The sequence below is a fragment of the Salmo trutta genome, chromosome 8, assembly GCF_901001165.1.
Source record: "Salmo trutta chromosome 8, fSalTru1.1, whole genome shotgun sequence".
NCBI classification, from domain to species: domain Eukaryota; kingdom Metazoa; phylum Chordata; class Actinopteri; order Salmoniformes; family Salmonidae; genus Salmo; species Salmo trutta.
Window position 1 is genome coordinate 46,114,467 of NC_042964.1, and position 17,834 is coordinate 46,132,300.

General features: G+C 47.5%; 1 protein-coding gene across 1 annotated transcript in view; it reads right to left on the reverse strand.

Moving 5' to 3' along the window:
- The window catches only part of LOC115199103 (staphylococcal nuclease domain-containing protein 1), a 351,451-nt gene that overhangs the window by 303,082 nt on the left and 30,535 nt on the right, over positions 1-17,834 (reverse strand). Inside the window, exon 10 of the mRNA XM_029761673.1 lies at positions 13,739-13,843. Coding sequence (XP_029617533.1) covers positions 13,739-13,843 — 105 coding nt within the window. The remainder of the gene's footprint in view (positions 1-13,738; positions 13,844-17,834) is intronic.

Genomic DNA, 17,834 nt, shown 5'->3' on the forward strand with positions numbered 1-17,834 from the left:
CCCCTCACCAGCTCAGTGAAGCGCAGTGCTTTTGAGAGGTAAGCTAATCAATCTCACACCTGGCCAATGGAACTCCCCTCCTGCTGATTCCCAGAGCCGCCGACCTCCATTTTGTTTCCGCTGGGGCTTATCACAAAGGCCTTTCATTGAAGCTCAGTTACCTTGGGATGAGGGGGTCTTTGGTATACTGCCTAGGGACTGAATCCACCATGATGTGTCTAAGGAGGTTTGACACATGACCTTTACCTCAGCGCACAGTTACATGGGTGTTAATAGGCTTTCACTGAGCGGACTCTCTGAAACTCCTCCATTTTGTGTCTGCCAAGGCCCATTATCAGCCGATGGTACCATGCCCAGATACAACTACACTTGGGTCAAGACTACTCACACTACTTCACCTCGCAGAAAGACACTCAAACATTTGTTAATGAGGTGTTTCGCTCAAGAAAGGATCCAAGTCAGGAAGGAAAAAGACCTAAATGTCAGCTGTACTGTATTGTGCCAATGAGTGAGTGAGTGAGTGAGTGAGTGAGTGAGTGAGTGAGTGAGTGAGTGAGTGAGTGAGTGAGTGAGTGAGTGAGTGAGTGAGACACACACACAGAGAGAGAGACAGAGGACACAGACCTATCGTCTCCCCTGTTCTACAGGAGTGTGAAACCCCTCAGGAGGAAGGAGGAGGAGAGAAAGAAGACAGATAGTGAGGCAGACAGTGATTTGAGGAGGAAGATGAGGAAAAGAGAGGGGAAGAGAGGACAGCCTCTATCCATCTAAATCTGTTAGGACGAGACTATAAATATCTGTGTAGAGATTCTATCCTCTAGAGCGGACACAATCAAGCCCATGTGACCCAAGGACGCATCTAATGTCACCTTGTGTGAGGACACAGCTTCCCAGTAACCATGGCAATGGAACACAAAAATACAAGTGGCTGGGAGCGAGAGATGGAGAGATGGGGAATGAAAAGGCCCCAAATCACTTTTCTTTTTAAAAAGGAGGGCCATAAAACGATTCCACAAGGCCCGGGAATCGATAGCAGGCATTGATCCGCAGGAACCACACAATAATTTACCATGCGATGGGTCTAATGCATTTTGTATGACTCCAGCTACTGAGCCTTCACATAAACTGGCCATATAAACTAATATACTGTTCTACTGTCAACAATTGGCGATGTCTAACGTCAGACTCATCCTACTTCCACCTTCTACAGCGCATGATAGAAAATGCTCAAAAACATTGCTCTGCCCATTTCACAGTCCTGTAGGCCCATTGATGTTCATGGTAGGTAGCATGTCTGTACAAAACACACTCAAGCTAACTTAAGGCCTCAAAGGATGGCATCGATCTGTGATAAATGACGCAGGGCAGAGAGAAACAGGGGATGTGTTCCAATACCCATTTAAGCAGTCATTCCCTTCATTAACAGTGACAATATTGAAAGACGACAAGGACAAGAAGCCATTTCAAAGGATTGAGACAGTTGGATATATAACCGTAGGGATACTGTAAATACAATAAATTCCCTGGTTTCCTGGAGAAATCTGGAGTTCCTTCATATTCCCTCCTACCATGGAAAAACCAGGGAATTTCTTGAAAAAGTTCCCGTAATTTTGCAGCCCTAAACAAGAGTTATCCATAATTCCCTGATTGAACACAAGAGGAAATCATATAGAATGGGCTAGCTAGTCAACGTGAAAGTGTCTCGGAGTCAGGTCCCCCGTCCTTTCCCCCACCATTATATCCAATGCTACAACTGAAGGTCGTAGAGAAAGTCCTATTTGATGGCGATGCACTTAGTCCCAACGTGACACTAATATCAACATAATTCCCTCTGGGACTTATATTCTATTTGGGGTAAATTCCTTTCACTATAAATGACTCCTGGTTGAGTCTAAATGTACGACTAGCACAAAAACATGACGCTGGCTTGTAAAGAGCTGTGTAGCTGTAGGGGATTGAAAAAAAACAAGGGGTCATGACCTACTGACCCCGAGCATGGGGGTCATGTGGTGTGGAATGTGCTGGTATGGGGGAGGAGTGTGGGATTGGGGAGGGATGTGTGTGTGTGTGTGTACAGTGCCTTAAAGTATTCCGACCCCATGGATTTCTTCACATTTTATTGTTACAAAGTGGGATTCAAATTGATTTGTCATTTCTTTGCCAACAATTCCACAAAATACTCTGTCAAACAGAAGAAAAAAAAATGTAAGATGATTTTTTTTATTTTTTTATTTAAATGGTCATAAGTATTCAGCTTCATGAGTCAATACATGTTAGAAACACCTTTGCCATTGCTTACAGCTGTAAGTCTTCTTGGGTAAGTCTATAAGATTGTTTTCTCACACCTGGATTGTGCGATATTTGCCCATTATTATTTTCAAAATTCTTCAAGGTCTGTCAAGATGCTGGGGATCATGGCTAGACAGCAATTTTCAAGTCCTGCCATAGATTTTCAAGCAGATTTAGGTCCAAACTGTAACATGGCCACTCAGGAACATTCACTGTCTTTCTTGGTAAGCAACTCCAGTGTAGATTTGGCCTTGTGTTTTAGGTTATTGTCCTGCTGAATGGGGAATTCCTCTCCCAGTCTCTGGTGTAAAGCAGACTGAAGCAAGGATGTTGCCTTTGCTTAGCTCCATTCAGTTTCTTTTTATCCTGAAAAACTCCCCCAATATTTGGCGATGTCAAGCATACCCATACCATGATGCAGCCACCACCATGCTGGAAAATAAGGAGGCAGTTCCTCAGTGACATGTTGGATTTGCCCCAAACAGAAGGCTTTGCATTTAGACCAAAAATAATATTGCTTTGCTGTGTATATTTGCAGTATTACTTCAGTGACTTTTTGTAAACAAGAAGCATGTTTCTGAATATTCTGTATTCTTCTATTCACTCTGTCATTTAGTTCATCATTGTGGCGTCACTACAATATCGATCCATCCTCAGCTTTCCCCCATCACAGCCACTGAACTCTATGTTCATTTCAAAATCAACAATGGCTTCATGGTAACATCCCTGAGCAGTTTCCATCCCCACCTGCACCTCAGTTCAGAAGGACGACTGCATCTTTGAGGTGCCTGAGTGGTTTGATACATCATCCACAGCCTAATTATTAACTTGACCGTGCTTAGAGATATATATACAGAAGATATCCCTATTTGGTAAAAGACCAAGTCCATATTATGGCAATAACAGCTAAAATAAGTAAAGAGAAACGACAGTCCATCATTACTTTAAGACATGGTCAAAAACCATCAAGCACTATGATGAAACTGTGTGTGTGTGTGACCGTATGGGGAGTTTCACTATAACATCCCCATCCTCTATGATCTTGAACAAATATGTTTTATTTATTTTTTAAACATCCGAGTGCTCCTTTTTCTGGAAGAGTCCTCATGTGAAGTATCCCGAGGTAAAATGTTTTTATTTATTAAAGTCACAGCAGCTTTCCCCGTTTCTCTTGCATCTGCGTATGTTTTCCGTACTACCACATCACACAATGCTACGCAGGTTGACCCACTGACGTAGCTAGCTAACACACTCCGCTAACTCCACTGTCAGTCTCACTGAGAACAATCATCATCATCTCTGCCTACTCCATCGTAGGCGATGACATAAGAGCTGCTGGGTTATGCGTGGGCCAAAAACTTTCAGCCAATCGCAGGCAAGGTGCGCAGGGGTCCAACCGGCGTAGGGGAAATGTCAAACAGCCAATGGGGTGTGAGATGAGTCACGGGGGACATGCAGTGGGACGACCCCAGATGACGGGGTCAGCGCGCCACGCTGGAGGCCACAGGCACAACAAAATGAAGAGAACGCATGGAGAGACATGAGGGAGGAAGGAGGGTATGAAGGCAAGAGGGAGTGAGATAGATGGCGAGAGAGAGAGGGGTGAGGGCATGAGCAGAGCAAAACAAAGAGAGGAAGAGCAACAGAATATAACATCTTCCACTAAATACAAACAGACTACAAAATAACACCAGGCACTTTGATGGCAAATAGATACTGTACGCAGAAGCATGACACACACACAGTTTAGCTGTAGAGATGAGGAAGCTATTCTGTCCACATAAGTATGAGACATGCACACTAGCTACAGCAAGGAGTCAGAACTATACATTCCACCTAAGGATGAGACACTTCCTGTGTATGTTCCCATTACATAAAGAAGACGGTTTGTCGTCAGCTCTTATGCTATACGTTAACCCCCCATTACACACACAGGGAGGGAGTGGGTATAACAGTGACTCATTGAGCTGTTCTGACATCTCCCCCCTCTACTATTGCGTTTTCTCCAGGCTTGTCCTGCTGCCTGCTACTGCTGCTGCAGAGGCTGGCTGGAGAGAGAGAGAGAGGGAGGGGAAGAAAAGAGCTGACTCCAACCCGGCCTGCTCAAAATAACTCCCATCTGAAAATACACCACTGCCACACCAGAGGAGAGGAGGAGAGAGGGAAGGAGACAGATGGGAGGGATGAGAAAGTAAGAGGGGAAGAGTACATGGTTGAGTGAAAAAGAGAACGGAGAGAGGCCCAGAGGGGGGGAGAGAGAGAGAGAAGCAAAGCCTAAAAAGGGTTGGTACCCTTAACGTGAAGTCATGTTTCACTGTGGCTAGTCACCATTGGTCCCACAGCCTGTCAATCAAAGGACATGTCATGTCCCATGGTTGGAGGAAGTCCCAGCACCCAGAAAGAGAAGGGGGGGGGGGGGGGGGCAGAAGAGAAGGCTTGGCAGTGGTTGTCACAGTTCATCTGTGCACTGGTCATCGCATCTGGCCCTGGAACCTCCCCATACGGCCACACAAACACACACAGGACTGGCCCTGGAACCTCCCCATACGGCCACACAAACACACACAGGACTGGCCCTGGAACCTCCCCATACGGCGCCACACACACACACAGGACTGGCCCTGGAACCTCCCCATACGGCCACACAAACACACACAGGACTGGCCCTGGAACCTCCCCATACGGCGCCACACACACACACAGGACTGGCCCTGGAACCTCCCCATACGGCGCCACACACACAGGAATGGCCCTGGAACCTCCCCATACGGCGCCACACACACAGGAATGGCCCTGGAACCTCCCCATACGGCACCACACACAGGACTGGCCCTGGAACCTCCCCATACGGCGCCACACACACACACACACACACAGGACTGGCCCTGGAACCTCCCCATACGGCGCCACACACACAGGAATGGCCCTGGAACCTCCCCATATGGCGCCACACACACACACACAGGACTGGCCCTGGAACCTCCCCATACGGCGCCACACACACACACACGACTGGCCCTGGAACCTCCCCATACGGCGCCACACACACACACACAGGACTGGCCCTGAAACCTCCCTATACGGCGCCACACACACACACAGGACTGGCCCTGGAACCTCCCCATACGGCGCCACACACACACACACACACACACACACACACACACACACACACACACACACACACACGATTGGCCCTGGAACCTCCCCATACACACAGGACTGGCCCTGGAAACTCCCCATACGGTCACACACACACACAGGACTGGCCCTGGAACCTCCCCATACGGTCACACACACACAGGACTGGCCCTGGAACCTCCCCATACGGTCACACACACACAGGACTGGCCCTGGAACCTCCCCATACGGTCACACACACACAGGACTGGCCCTGGAACCTCCCCATACGGTCACACACACACAGGACTGGACCTGGAACCTCCCCATACGGTCACACACAGGACTGGCCCTGGAACCTCCCCATACGGTCACACACAGGACTGGCCCTGGAAACTCCCCATACGGTCACACACACACAGGACTGGCCCTGGAACCTCCCCATACGGCCACACACAGGACTGGCCCTGGAACCTCCCCATACACACAGGACTGGCCCTGGAAACTCCCCATACGGTCACACACACACACAGGACTGGCCCTGGAACCTCCCCATACGGTCACACACACACACAGGACTGGCCCTGGAACCTCCCCATACGGTCACACACACACACAGGACTGGCCCTGGAACCTCCCCATACGGTCACACACACACAGGACTGGCCCTGGAACCTCCCCATACGGTCACACACAGGACTGGCCCTGGAACCTCCCCATACGGTCACACACACACAGGACTGGCCCTGGAAACTCCCCATACGGTCACACACACACAGGACTGGCCCTGGAACCTCCCCATACGGCCACACACAGGACTGGCCCTGGAACCTCCCCATACGGTCACACACAGGACTGGCCCTGGAACCTCCCCATACGGTCACACACAGGATTGGCCCTGGAAACTCCCCAAAGTCCCAATTCAGCTTGGAGGGACAGGGAGGGGGTACCCCCACCCCCCCACCCCCCCACCCTTTTACTGTGGAACTGAGGGAGGTCACAGAAGGCACTGTAGCCACAAGCTGTGAGCGGGTGTAAGACTACTTACGAGAAGCCAATTCCAGTCTGTCTACTGACACAGGCAGCTTAGGAGAACATGTGTGGGCTTCCTAACAAAATCAGGCAACTGATCAGGAGTGAGATTAGCATTTAGCAGACATCTGGCAGTAGGGAAAGTAGGGCTAGCAGAGATGTCACCTTACATATAGTGCACGTACGTGGTGACATTTGGGATGTGGTCTTTCTGTCACCCCAGAAGCACGTCAGACAACTGGACCAGCAACACTGGTGACTTCCTTCCACTTCCAACTCTCAAACACTTTCTCTCAAGGACAAATGCTGTAGTGTGTCAGTATGCATGTGTCCTTCCTACTCTGGGCGTCGCTTTTGGCCTTTACGTAACACTAGGGTTAGCTAATAGAACACAGAGAGAGACAGAGACAGAGGAACATACAGCAGTGAAAGCACATCTCTGTCTCCATATGCTGGTCTTAACCCCTCTCCCAGCCTTCCCCAAACATACGACCGTGCAATGGAGCACAAAGTACATGCTGTCAAAGCATCTGGTACAGCCAGAGAGGGAGAGAGAGAGGGGGATACAGAGAGAGAGAGGAGGGGGATACAGAGAGAGAACTACAGAAAAGGAGGGAGAGAGAGGGATACAGAGCGAGAGATACAGAGAGAGCTACAGAAAAAGAGGGAGAGAATAGAGGGCAGGGAGATTGAAGAGATGGTGGAGGGGGAGGAGTGGATGGATGAGAGATGCAGACATGCCTGTCACAACAAAGGAAGCAGAGGCATACTGTACAGACACACTGGCCAATGAGGAAAGCAATGACTCTGCAAAGGATAAAGAGTAGAAAACACAGACACAAAGAGCTACCTGAGCCCTATACTACGAATCAGGTTTGACGAGTTATCGAGGTAACTTTGGTCAACTCTGAGTTCAACTCAGAATAACCAGTATTACAAAAGTCGCACGCCTTTTAGCCAGTTAAAAATGTTTATCCCAAAGAATCCTTCAGAACTAAAAGGCTACCTCAGGGCTAACTAAATTTATCCTGAAAGAAGTGTCCGAGCCACGAGCTGAGGACCAATGAAATCAGATATCCTCCCTCTTGCAAAGATTACATCATCATCATCCTCTTCATTTGAAGAAGACTACTGATTAAATATTTCATTACATCAAATGTTTTTTGTATCACGTTTTTTAAATGTTAAGATACCTAATCACATTACACATTTAGTAAGGATTCACTTTCCTGAGATGGTTTTTCGCAAATTTCTAAATACAAACTGACAGCCGCAACCAACCAGACATAATCCATAGATTCACATTCAAGACAAAACTGGCAGCCATTGCTTGTGTAACCATGAGTTTAACAGTCACATTACCAGGGTCAGAGGTCACAAAACCCTTCTAAACATCCTCTCACTGTCAACTGCGTTTAATTTCAGCAAACTTAACGTGTAAATATTTGTATGAACATAAGATTCAACAACTGAGACATAAACTGAACAAATTCCACAGACATGTGACTAACAGAAATGGAATAATGTGTCCCTGAACAAAGGGGGGGGTCAAAATCAAAAGTAGCAGTCAGTATCTGGTGTGGCCACCAGCTGCATTAAGTACTGCAGTGCATCTCCTCCTCATGGACAGCATCAGATTTGCCAGTTCTTTCCACCCGTCCACCAAGGGATCTGCAAGTTCCCGGACATTTCTGAGGGGAATGGCCCTAGCCCTCACACTCCAATCCAACAGGTCCCAGACGTGCTTAATGGGATTGAGATCCAGGTTCTTCGATGGCCAGGGCAGAACACTGACATTCCTGTCTTGCAGGAAATCACGCACAGAACGAGCAGTGTGGCTGGTGCCATTATCATACTGGAGGGTCATGTCAGGATGAGCCTGCAGGAAGGGTACCACATGAGGGAGGATGTCTTCCCTGTAACACACAGCGTTGAGATTGCCTGCAATGACAACAAACTCAGTCCGATGATGTTGTGACACACCGCCCCAGACCATGATGGACCCTCCACCTCCAAATCGATCCCGCTCCAGAGCACAGGCCTCGGTGTAACGCTCATTCCTTCGACGATAAACGAGAATCCGACCATCATCCCTGGTGAGACAAAACCACCACTCGTCAGTGAAGAGCCCTTTTTGCCAGTCCTGTCTGGTCCAGCGAAGGTGGGTTTGTGCCCATAGGCAACGTTCTTGCCAGTGATGTCTGGTGAGAACCTGCCTTACAACAGGCCTACAAGCCCTCAGTCCTGCCTCTTTTCCTATTGCGGACAGTCTGAGCACTGATGGAGGGATTGTGCGTTCCTGGTGTAACTCGGGCAGTTGTTGTTGCCATCCTGTACCTGTCCCGCTGGTGTGATGTTTGGATGTACCGATCCTGTGCAGGTGTTGTTACACGTGATCTGCCACTGCAAGGACGATTCCCTGTGAGTACGATCAGCTTGTTCATTGAACAAGCATGGGAAACAGTGTTTAAACCCTTTACAATGAAGACGTGAAGTTATTTGGATTTTTTTACGAATTATGTTTGAAAGACAGGGTCCTGAAAAAGGGACGTTGCTTTTTTTGCTGAGTTGTTGTATTACATGTCTATGGCCACAAGGTAAAGAAGGCGTGATAGGGGTGGGAAAAAAAAGTTACCAATGCATTGATCAGCACAGCAAAGACGGCATTAACGATAAGTAATAAAATAAAGACAATTCTAAAAGCCTATTTCACACCATAGCCTGCTGAATTTGCAAGATAACTTTTCTTTCGGCACAAATGTAAAATGTGGCACTGACCTGCCCATGGATTGACATTTCAGCATTGTTTCAATGAATAGTTCTGACTCGCCAATGGATTGATGTTTCAGCATTGTCTTAATGCATGAGCAGTTACAAGCCTGCTAGAGTTAGCGGCAGGCGGATGAGTAATATCCACCATCGTAATACGGATGAAGCCTGACCTGGAATGTGAAGCTAACTGAATCTGGCTAGCTTCATACAGTTTAAGAGCAGCAGGTAGCCTAGCGGTTAGAGCGTTGGGCCAGAACTGAAAGGTCGCTGGTCAGAATACCCAAGCCGACAAGGTGAAAAATCTGCCAATGTGCAAGGCACTTAACCCTAATCTGCTCCAGAGGCACCGTACTACTATGGCTGACCCTGTAATACAACACATTTCACTGCACCTATCTGGTGCATGTGACAATACATACTTATTTCTTAATTTTTTTATCCGGACTAGATCTAGCTTGTTTCATAGTATACCACTCTGATCCACAAGAGGAGACAACGCACCAGAGACAGAACATGAGACAGCGTACAGAGAATGAGACAGCGTACAGAGAATGAGACAGCGTACAGAGAATGAGACAGCGTACAGAGAATGAGACAGGGTACAGAGAATGAGACAGGGTACAGAGAATGAGACAGGGTACAGAGAATGAGACAGGGTACAGAGAATGAGACAGGGTACAGAGAATGAGACAGGGTACAGAGAATGAGACAGGGTACAGAGAATGAGACAGGGTACAGAGAATGAGACAGGGTACAGAGAATGAGACAGGGTACAGAGAATGAGACAGGGTACAGAGAATGAGACAGGGTACAGAGAATGAGACAGGGTACAGAGAATGAAAGCAATAAGGGTGAAAGGGAAGGAAACAGAGAAAGGAGGGACAGAGAGAGGAGGAGGAGTAAAAAGTATTCTCCTAATGATCTGAGACGCTAACAATGGAAGGGAGAGAGGGTGAAGAGGGGACAAGGGAGGAGGGGAAGATGCAGCATGAAGGGTAATAGAGGAAAAAGTAAGTGTATACCCTATAAGCCTCCAACTGCTAAATCATTGTCTATATTGACAGATTAATGTTCTCCCCGTCTGCAATAATTACACATTACAATATGAATAGAAATCCCCATGACGATCTTCAGACACCTCCAGTCTAAATTAGAAGAGATTATGACATCTTAAGCAGCATTCTGAGTAGGCTATCAAAAAACAAATAAAGATACAATTCCGACATTAAAAAAAGCTTTAAGCAGGCATACGCTTCATTTTAGTGTATTGTGCCCATTTCCGTATGATATGACGACAACCGTTTTAAATCCATCTGCCGACTAGTAAGTATTGAAAGGTAGGCTATTCAAAAGCAACAGAAAAAAGGCCTGCAGCATATATTTGCTCCTACACTGCCTTGTCCGCATGTGAAGTGTTTCTTTAGCCGTATCTGTCCAAAACACCTGAGCACCCAATACAGGGTTTGTGGATTGCAGGCTTTCGTTCCAGCCAAGCAGCAACGCACCCGATTCTACTCATCACCAATCAAGATTGATGAGTTGAAGTAGACTTGTTGCTGCTTGGCTGGAACAAAAGCCTGCAATCACACTGGCCCCGTTGTACAATGAGATGTATCCTACGTAATGAACTGCCTATGAGGAGATATTGAACCACTCTTGGTAGGAAACAAGGTTCCGTCTTCACAGGGATTCCAGCCCACTCAGAACACTGTACACCCAACACTTCCAGCAACGCATTAACATTTCAGTCATTTAGCAGACTGCATACATTTTTCATTCATTCGTTTTAGATACGTCAGTCAGCACATTGGTGACTAAGTTATTGTCAGCACCATTAAATACAGTACAAGAATTCACCAATGAGGCTTTCTTTTGTATATCGCTCTTCTTTGTCTTCCATGCCACAAAGAACTTTATGAGATAATAGTCCAAATTGAACTGGCTTGCGTCAGAAACAAAAAGCCTGTTACTGCCCACAATAAGTACTCAACTCCAAGTTGCTCTCAGGGCTCGAGGCCATAGAAGTAGGATTCTACTGCTAACTGCTCCTCTCCAACACCAACGACTCCCTATTGACGCAGGCTGAAGGACAGCGGAAGAGAAGGCTGGCATATTGAATGTACTTGACAACTAGGAACAATACAGGTAGGAGAAAGGGAAACAGGAAAAGCCTCCTCCTCAGTCTCGGTTAGTGATGAAGCATCACGCAATCATAGTCTAGGTAGAAGTTGTTCCTGGTCCTCAACACTGATCTAGGATCAGATTACCCAACCCACAACCCTAACCATTAGAGGGGATGGTAAACTGACCTGGTATCAGTGGTAAGGGGGTACCATGCAGTCACTATATAGGGAACAGGGTGCCATTTCAGACAGAGCCCAGCATCAGGGAGGAAATAAAGGGAAACCTGAGTGGCACAGCGGTCTAAGGCACTGCATCTCAGTGCAAGAGGCGTCACTACAGTCCCTGGTTCGAATCCAGGCTGTATCACAGCGGTCTAAGGCACTGCATCTCAGTGCAAGAGGCGTCACTACAGTCCCTGGTTCGAATCCAGGCTGTATCACAGCTGTCTAAGGCACTGCATCTCAGTGCAAGAGGCGTCACTACAGTCTCTGGTTCGAATCCAGGCTGTATCACAGCAGGCTAAGGCACTTCATCTCAGTGCAAGAGGCGTCACTACAGTCCCTGGTTCGAATCCAGGCTGTATCACAGCGGTCTAAGGCACTGCATCTCAGTGCAAGAGGCGTCACTGCAGTCCCTGGTTCGAATCCAGGCTGCATCACATCTGGCCGTGATTATGAATCCCATAGGGTGGCTCACAATTGGCCCAGCGTCGTCCGGGTTTGGCCGGGGAAGGCTGTCATTGTAAATAAGGATTTGTTCTTAACTGACTTGCTTAGTTAAATAAAGGTTACATTGTATATTTTTTTACCAGGAAGTGCCTCCTCCTCCAATTACACTGAGTGCCGAATCATCATCATGGGGCCAATAGCAGACGGGGTCAGGGGTCGCCAGCTAATTCCAGTCTGGTCGTCCTGGCGGTGGCCACATGACTATATTTAGCTACTGTTCTTCTTCCATCATTAAGGGCTCCATTAAAAAAAAAACTCTGTCCATCTCTCTCTTTTCTTATTATACCTGACCAGAGAGACACTGAAATCTGATTAGGACTCTAGCAGGGCTTAGATGGGAGGAAACACACAAATGGAGGAGTGGAGAAATACAGACATGTGGATGTGGTAGGGGTGTGCGTTTGTTGTGTACGAGAAGGGAACAGAATGAAAATTGTGTTCTGAGTGTGACAGTTGTGCATGAGTGTGACAGAGTAGTGACCGGTTAAGTATGCATGCATATAATTGTGCGAGTGCCTGGTGACAGTGAGTGTGCATGCTTGTCTTACAGTGGTGACTGGGAGTACATGAGAGGTGAATGAAAGACTGTCAGTGTGTGCATTTGTCTCTCATTGTGTGCGCGCGGCGAGCTGTGAGTAAGGGAAAGGATGGATCAGCCCACTTCTCTGCAGTGCTGCACTCAAACACAGAGGTGGGTGGGAGAAACGGAGAGAGACACAGAGACAGTTACACAGAGGTGGGTGGGAGAAACAGAGAGAGACACAGAGACAGTTACACAGAGGTGGGTGGGAGAAACAGAGAGAGACACAGAGACAGTTACACAGAGGTGGGTGGGAGACACAGAGACAGTTACACAGAGGTGGGTGGGAGAAACAGAGAGAGACACAGAGACAGTTACACAGAGGTGGGTGGGAGACACAGAGAGAGACACAGAGACAGTTACACAGAGGTGGGTGGGAGACACAGAGAGAGACACAGAGACAGTTACACAGAGGTGGGTGGGAGAAACAGAGAGAGACACAGAGACAGTTACACAGAGGTGGGTGGGAGACACAGAGAGAGACACAGAGACAGTTACACAGAGGTGGGTGGGAGACACAGAGAGAGACACAGAGACAGTTACACAGAGGTGGGTGGGAGACACAGAGAGAGACACAGAGACAGTTACACAGAGGTGGGTGGGAGACACAGAGAGAGACACAGAGACAGTTACACAGAGGTGGGTGGGAGAAACAGAGAGAGACACAGAGACAGTTACACAGAGGTGGGTGGGAGACACAGAGAGAGACACAGAGACAGTTACACAGAGGTGGGTGGGAGACACAGAGAGAGACACAGAGACAGTTACACAGAGGTGGGTGGGAGAAACAGAGAGAGACACAGAGACAGTTACACAGAGGTGGGTGGGAGACACAGAGAGAGACACAGACAGTTACACAGAGGTGGGTGGGAGAGACGGAGAGAGAGACACAGAGACAGACACACAGAGATAAGAGAGAGAGATAGACAAGGAATGCCTTTTCAAAGAAGACTGGGGGAGGGAAAGTGCCTTTCCAAACAGTGGCTCTGACAGCAGGCGCCCCTATGGAGCTGGTAATGATCCTCTGTGTCAGGGTGGCCAAGCCAAGGACAAGACACCAACACAAAGATACAGGGAGGGGGGGTGCACGTACCTCGCCCTCGATCCTGGGGGGTCGGATGCTGGACAGGTGGATGGTCTTGTACTCGCCAGAGTTAAGCTTGACCACGACAGCGTCCGCATTGACGACCTGCATCACCTGGGGGGGGACAGAGAGACACAGGTTAGTGAGGCAGCCCATCGCACCTCCATTTGGAGGACAGAGAGAACAGCTGCTTTCTAGAGAATTGGCACTGTGGGCTGAGCTGAACTGAGCCTAGTTTACACAGAGCAGAGCGGAGAGAGAAGGCTTTAGTCCGACAACAAACAATTCAAATGGTATTCATCACATGCTTCGTAAACAACAAGGTGTTGACCAACAGTGAAATGCTTAGTTACGGGCCCTTCCCAACAATAACAGTACTGAGACATGTTGAGGAACAGTAACTTGGCTCTATACACAGAGTAACAGTAACTTGGCTCTATACACAGAGTAACAGTACTGAGTCAACATGCTGAGGAACAGTAACTTGGCTCTATACACAGAGTAACAGTACTGAGTCAACATGCTGAGGAACAGTAACTTGGCTCTATACACAGAGTAACAGTAACTTGGCTCTATACACAGAGTAACAGTACTGAGACAACATGTTGAGGAACAGTAACTTGGCTCTATACACAGAGTAACAGTACTGCGACAACATGCTGAGTAACAGTAACTTGGCTCTATACACAGAGTAACAGTACTGAGTCAACATGCTGAGGAACAGTAACTTGGCTCTATACACAGAGTAACAGTAACTTGGCTCTATACACAGAGTAACAGTACTGAGACAACATGCTGAGGAACAGTAACTTGGCTCTATACACAGAGTAACAGTACTGAGTCAACATGCTGAGGAACAGTAACACCGTGGCGCAAACTCAAACTTCCTGCATGTTCCAAAGAGTGATTTTGCCTCAGATGTTGAAAAAGGTTTCTCGTATTACCAGACTTCATAGCTGTAATCTACAGCACCACTCAGAGCAGAGGGAGAGAAGAGCTGTAATCTACAGCACCACTCAGAGCAGAGGGAGAGAAGAGCTGTAATCTACAGCACCACTCAGAGCAGAGGGAGAGAAGGGCTGTAAACTACAGCACCACTCAGAGCAGAGGGAGAGAAGAGCTGTAACTACAGCACCACTCAGAGCAGAGGGAGAGAAGAGCTGTAATCTACAGCACCACTCAGAGCAGAGGGAGAGAAGAGCTGTAATCTACAGCACCACTCAGAGCAGAGGGAGAGAAGAGCTGTAATCTACAGCACCACTCAGAGCAGAGGGAGAGAAGAGCTGTAATCTACAGCACCACTCAGAGCAGAGGGAGAGAAGGGCTGTAAACTACAGCACCACTCAGAGCAGAGGGAGAGAAGAGCTGTAATCTACAGCACCACTCAGAGCAGAGGGAGAGAAGAGCTGTAATCTACAGCACCACTCAGAGCAGAGGGAGAGAAGAGCTGTAATCTACAGCACCACTCAGAGCAGAGGGAGAGAAGAGCTGTAATCTACAGCACCACTCAGAGCAGAGGGAGAGAAGAGGTGTAATCTACAGCACCACTCAGAGCAGAGGGAGAGAAGAGGTGTAATCTACAGCACCACTCAGAGCAGAGGGAGAGAAGAGGTGTAATCTACAGCACCACTCAGAGCAGAGGGAGAGAAGAGGTGTAATCTACAGCACCACTCAGAGCAGAGGGAGAGAAGAGCTGTAATCTACAGCACCACTCAGAGCAGAGGGAGAGAAGAGCTGTAATCTACAGCACCACTCAGAGCAGAGGGAGAGAAGAGCTGTAATCTACAGCACCACTCAGAGCAGAGGGAGAGAAGAGCTGTAATCTACAGCAACACTCCACGTACTGAACGACCGTAATATATTCACATTGCAATTGTCGGAGAAGTCAAGTACATTATAATGAACGATTAACATGGCCGTTTTGTGATGACTTTTAGATGTAACAATAACACATTATGTAAAACATCCCGACAACGAAATGTACCACCCATTCATTGTAATGAGACATTGAAACTATACATCCTACTTTCACAATTATCTCTGCATCTTCACACATTGTAGAGCATCACATTGATCTATTGCCAGTCCTTTTAACTTAAGCTAAACTGTTTGTTCCACAGTTCCAGCCCCAATTGCACACAAGTCCGCGAATTGTATATACACACACATTCCACATGGAGAGGGGATTCCTGGGAGAGAAGGGGAGGGAACAGAGAGATGGACATCAGTCAGGATTCGCGCCGTGACTGATCCATCCCACTCCAGTGAAAATGGCTACAATCGCTCTCCATTTTACCAACAACAGTTTTTTCCCCTCTCCAACGCAGAAGGAGAAACAGATTGGTAATAAAGTGATGAGACAGAGAGAGAGAGAGAGAGAGTGCTGGGACAGAGGGAGAAGATGGCTGCCAAAACATAAAGAGAAATGACTGACAGACCCACTTGTGACATTCACACACAAACATGAAGTCTACATCAAGCTCAGCTGGGGAACAGTGGACAAGTTGAGGCCCACCCGCCCACACAGAGAGATCAATGTGTGGTATAAACAAAATGGGCTGTACATCAAGATCACTTGGGAAAGGCACAAACACACCCACTCAGACCTACCTGTGACATACACAGCAAACATGGGCTGTACATCAAGCTCACTTGGAAGGGTGGGCAAACATATCAAGCTCACTTGGAAGTAAGCACACGCACGGGTCACACACACTTGGTCGGATCAATGATCCAACCCCATCAGATCTTACATTGTTTTAGAGAACGAAGGAAGGATGACTAGTATTTGAACAGGCCCCAATTGCTGAGATATACATGGGAGACAACCACCCTTGGATACCAGTCAAGCTTGTGTGGGCGGCTATTGGGAATCGGGCTTGGAGCTAGACCAATTTTAGAGAAATCCTGAACACACAAGCACCTCCCTCGAGGCATTCTGAGATGCTCAGTTAGTCCCATAGCTGACTGGGGGGAGAGAAGAAGAGGCAGACGGGAGAAATAATACCTCTGCAAATAGTTTTACCGTTGGGGACGGAGGGAGAAATTAACCTGCCCACATACACAACACAGAGACAGAGACAGAGACAGAGACAGAGACAGAGACAGAGACAGAGACAGAGACAGACAGAGACAGACAGAGACAGACAGAGACAGACAGAGACAGACGACTCCTAACACCTCAGTCCCGTGGTCCCAGTGCGGGGGACTCGAAGCGCTACACTACCCATCTCTCCATTTCCAAAAAATCTAATCTGTTGTACCAACCTACACACTCCTCAACATTGTAACAAGGTTGTTCTCCAACTCTGGCACCACAAAGGAAAACGTGAGTCTCCTTCCTCTCTCCCCAAATAAATAAATCAACGGTTATGTTGAGAAAAGAAGCAGAAAATGGCTGGCCAGCACATTTAGACTGGGTAATTCGCATCTGTTTATTCGAGAGAGAGATGGAGAGAAAGGACAGAGAGAAATACACAGACAGAGAGAGATATGGAGAGAAATACACAAACAGAGAGAGATATGGAGAGAAATACACAAACAGAGAGAGATATGGAGAGAAATACACAGACAGAGAGAGATAGAGAGAAAGGACAGAGAGAAATACACAGAGAGAGATATGGAGAGAAAGGACAGAGAAATACACAGACAGAGAGAGATATGGAGAGAAATACACAAACAGAGAGAGATATGGAGAGAAAGGACAGAGAGAAATACACAGACAGAGAGAGATATGGAGAGAAAGGACAGAGAGAAATACACAAACAGAGAGAGATATGGAGAGAAAGGACAGAGAGAAATACACAGACAAAGAGAGATATGGAGAGAAATACACAGAGAGAGATATGGAGAGAAAGGACAGAGAGAAATACACAGACAAAGAGAGATATGGAGAGAAATACACAAACAGAGAGAGATATGGAGAGAAATACACAGACAGAGAGAGATAGAGAGAAAGGACAGAGAGAAATACACAGAGAGAGATATGGAGAGAAAGGACAGAGAAATACACAGACAGAGAGAGATATGGAGAGAAATACACAAACAGAGAGAGATATGGAGAGAAAGGACAGAGAGAAATACACAGACAGAGAGAGATATGGAG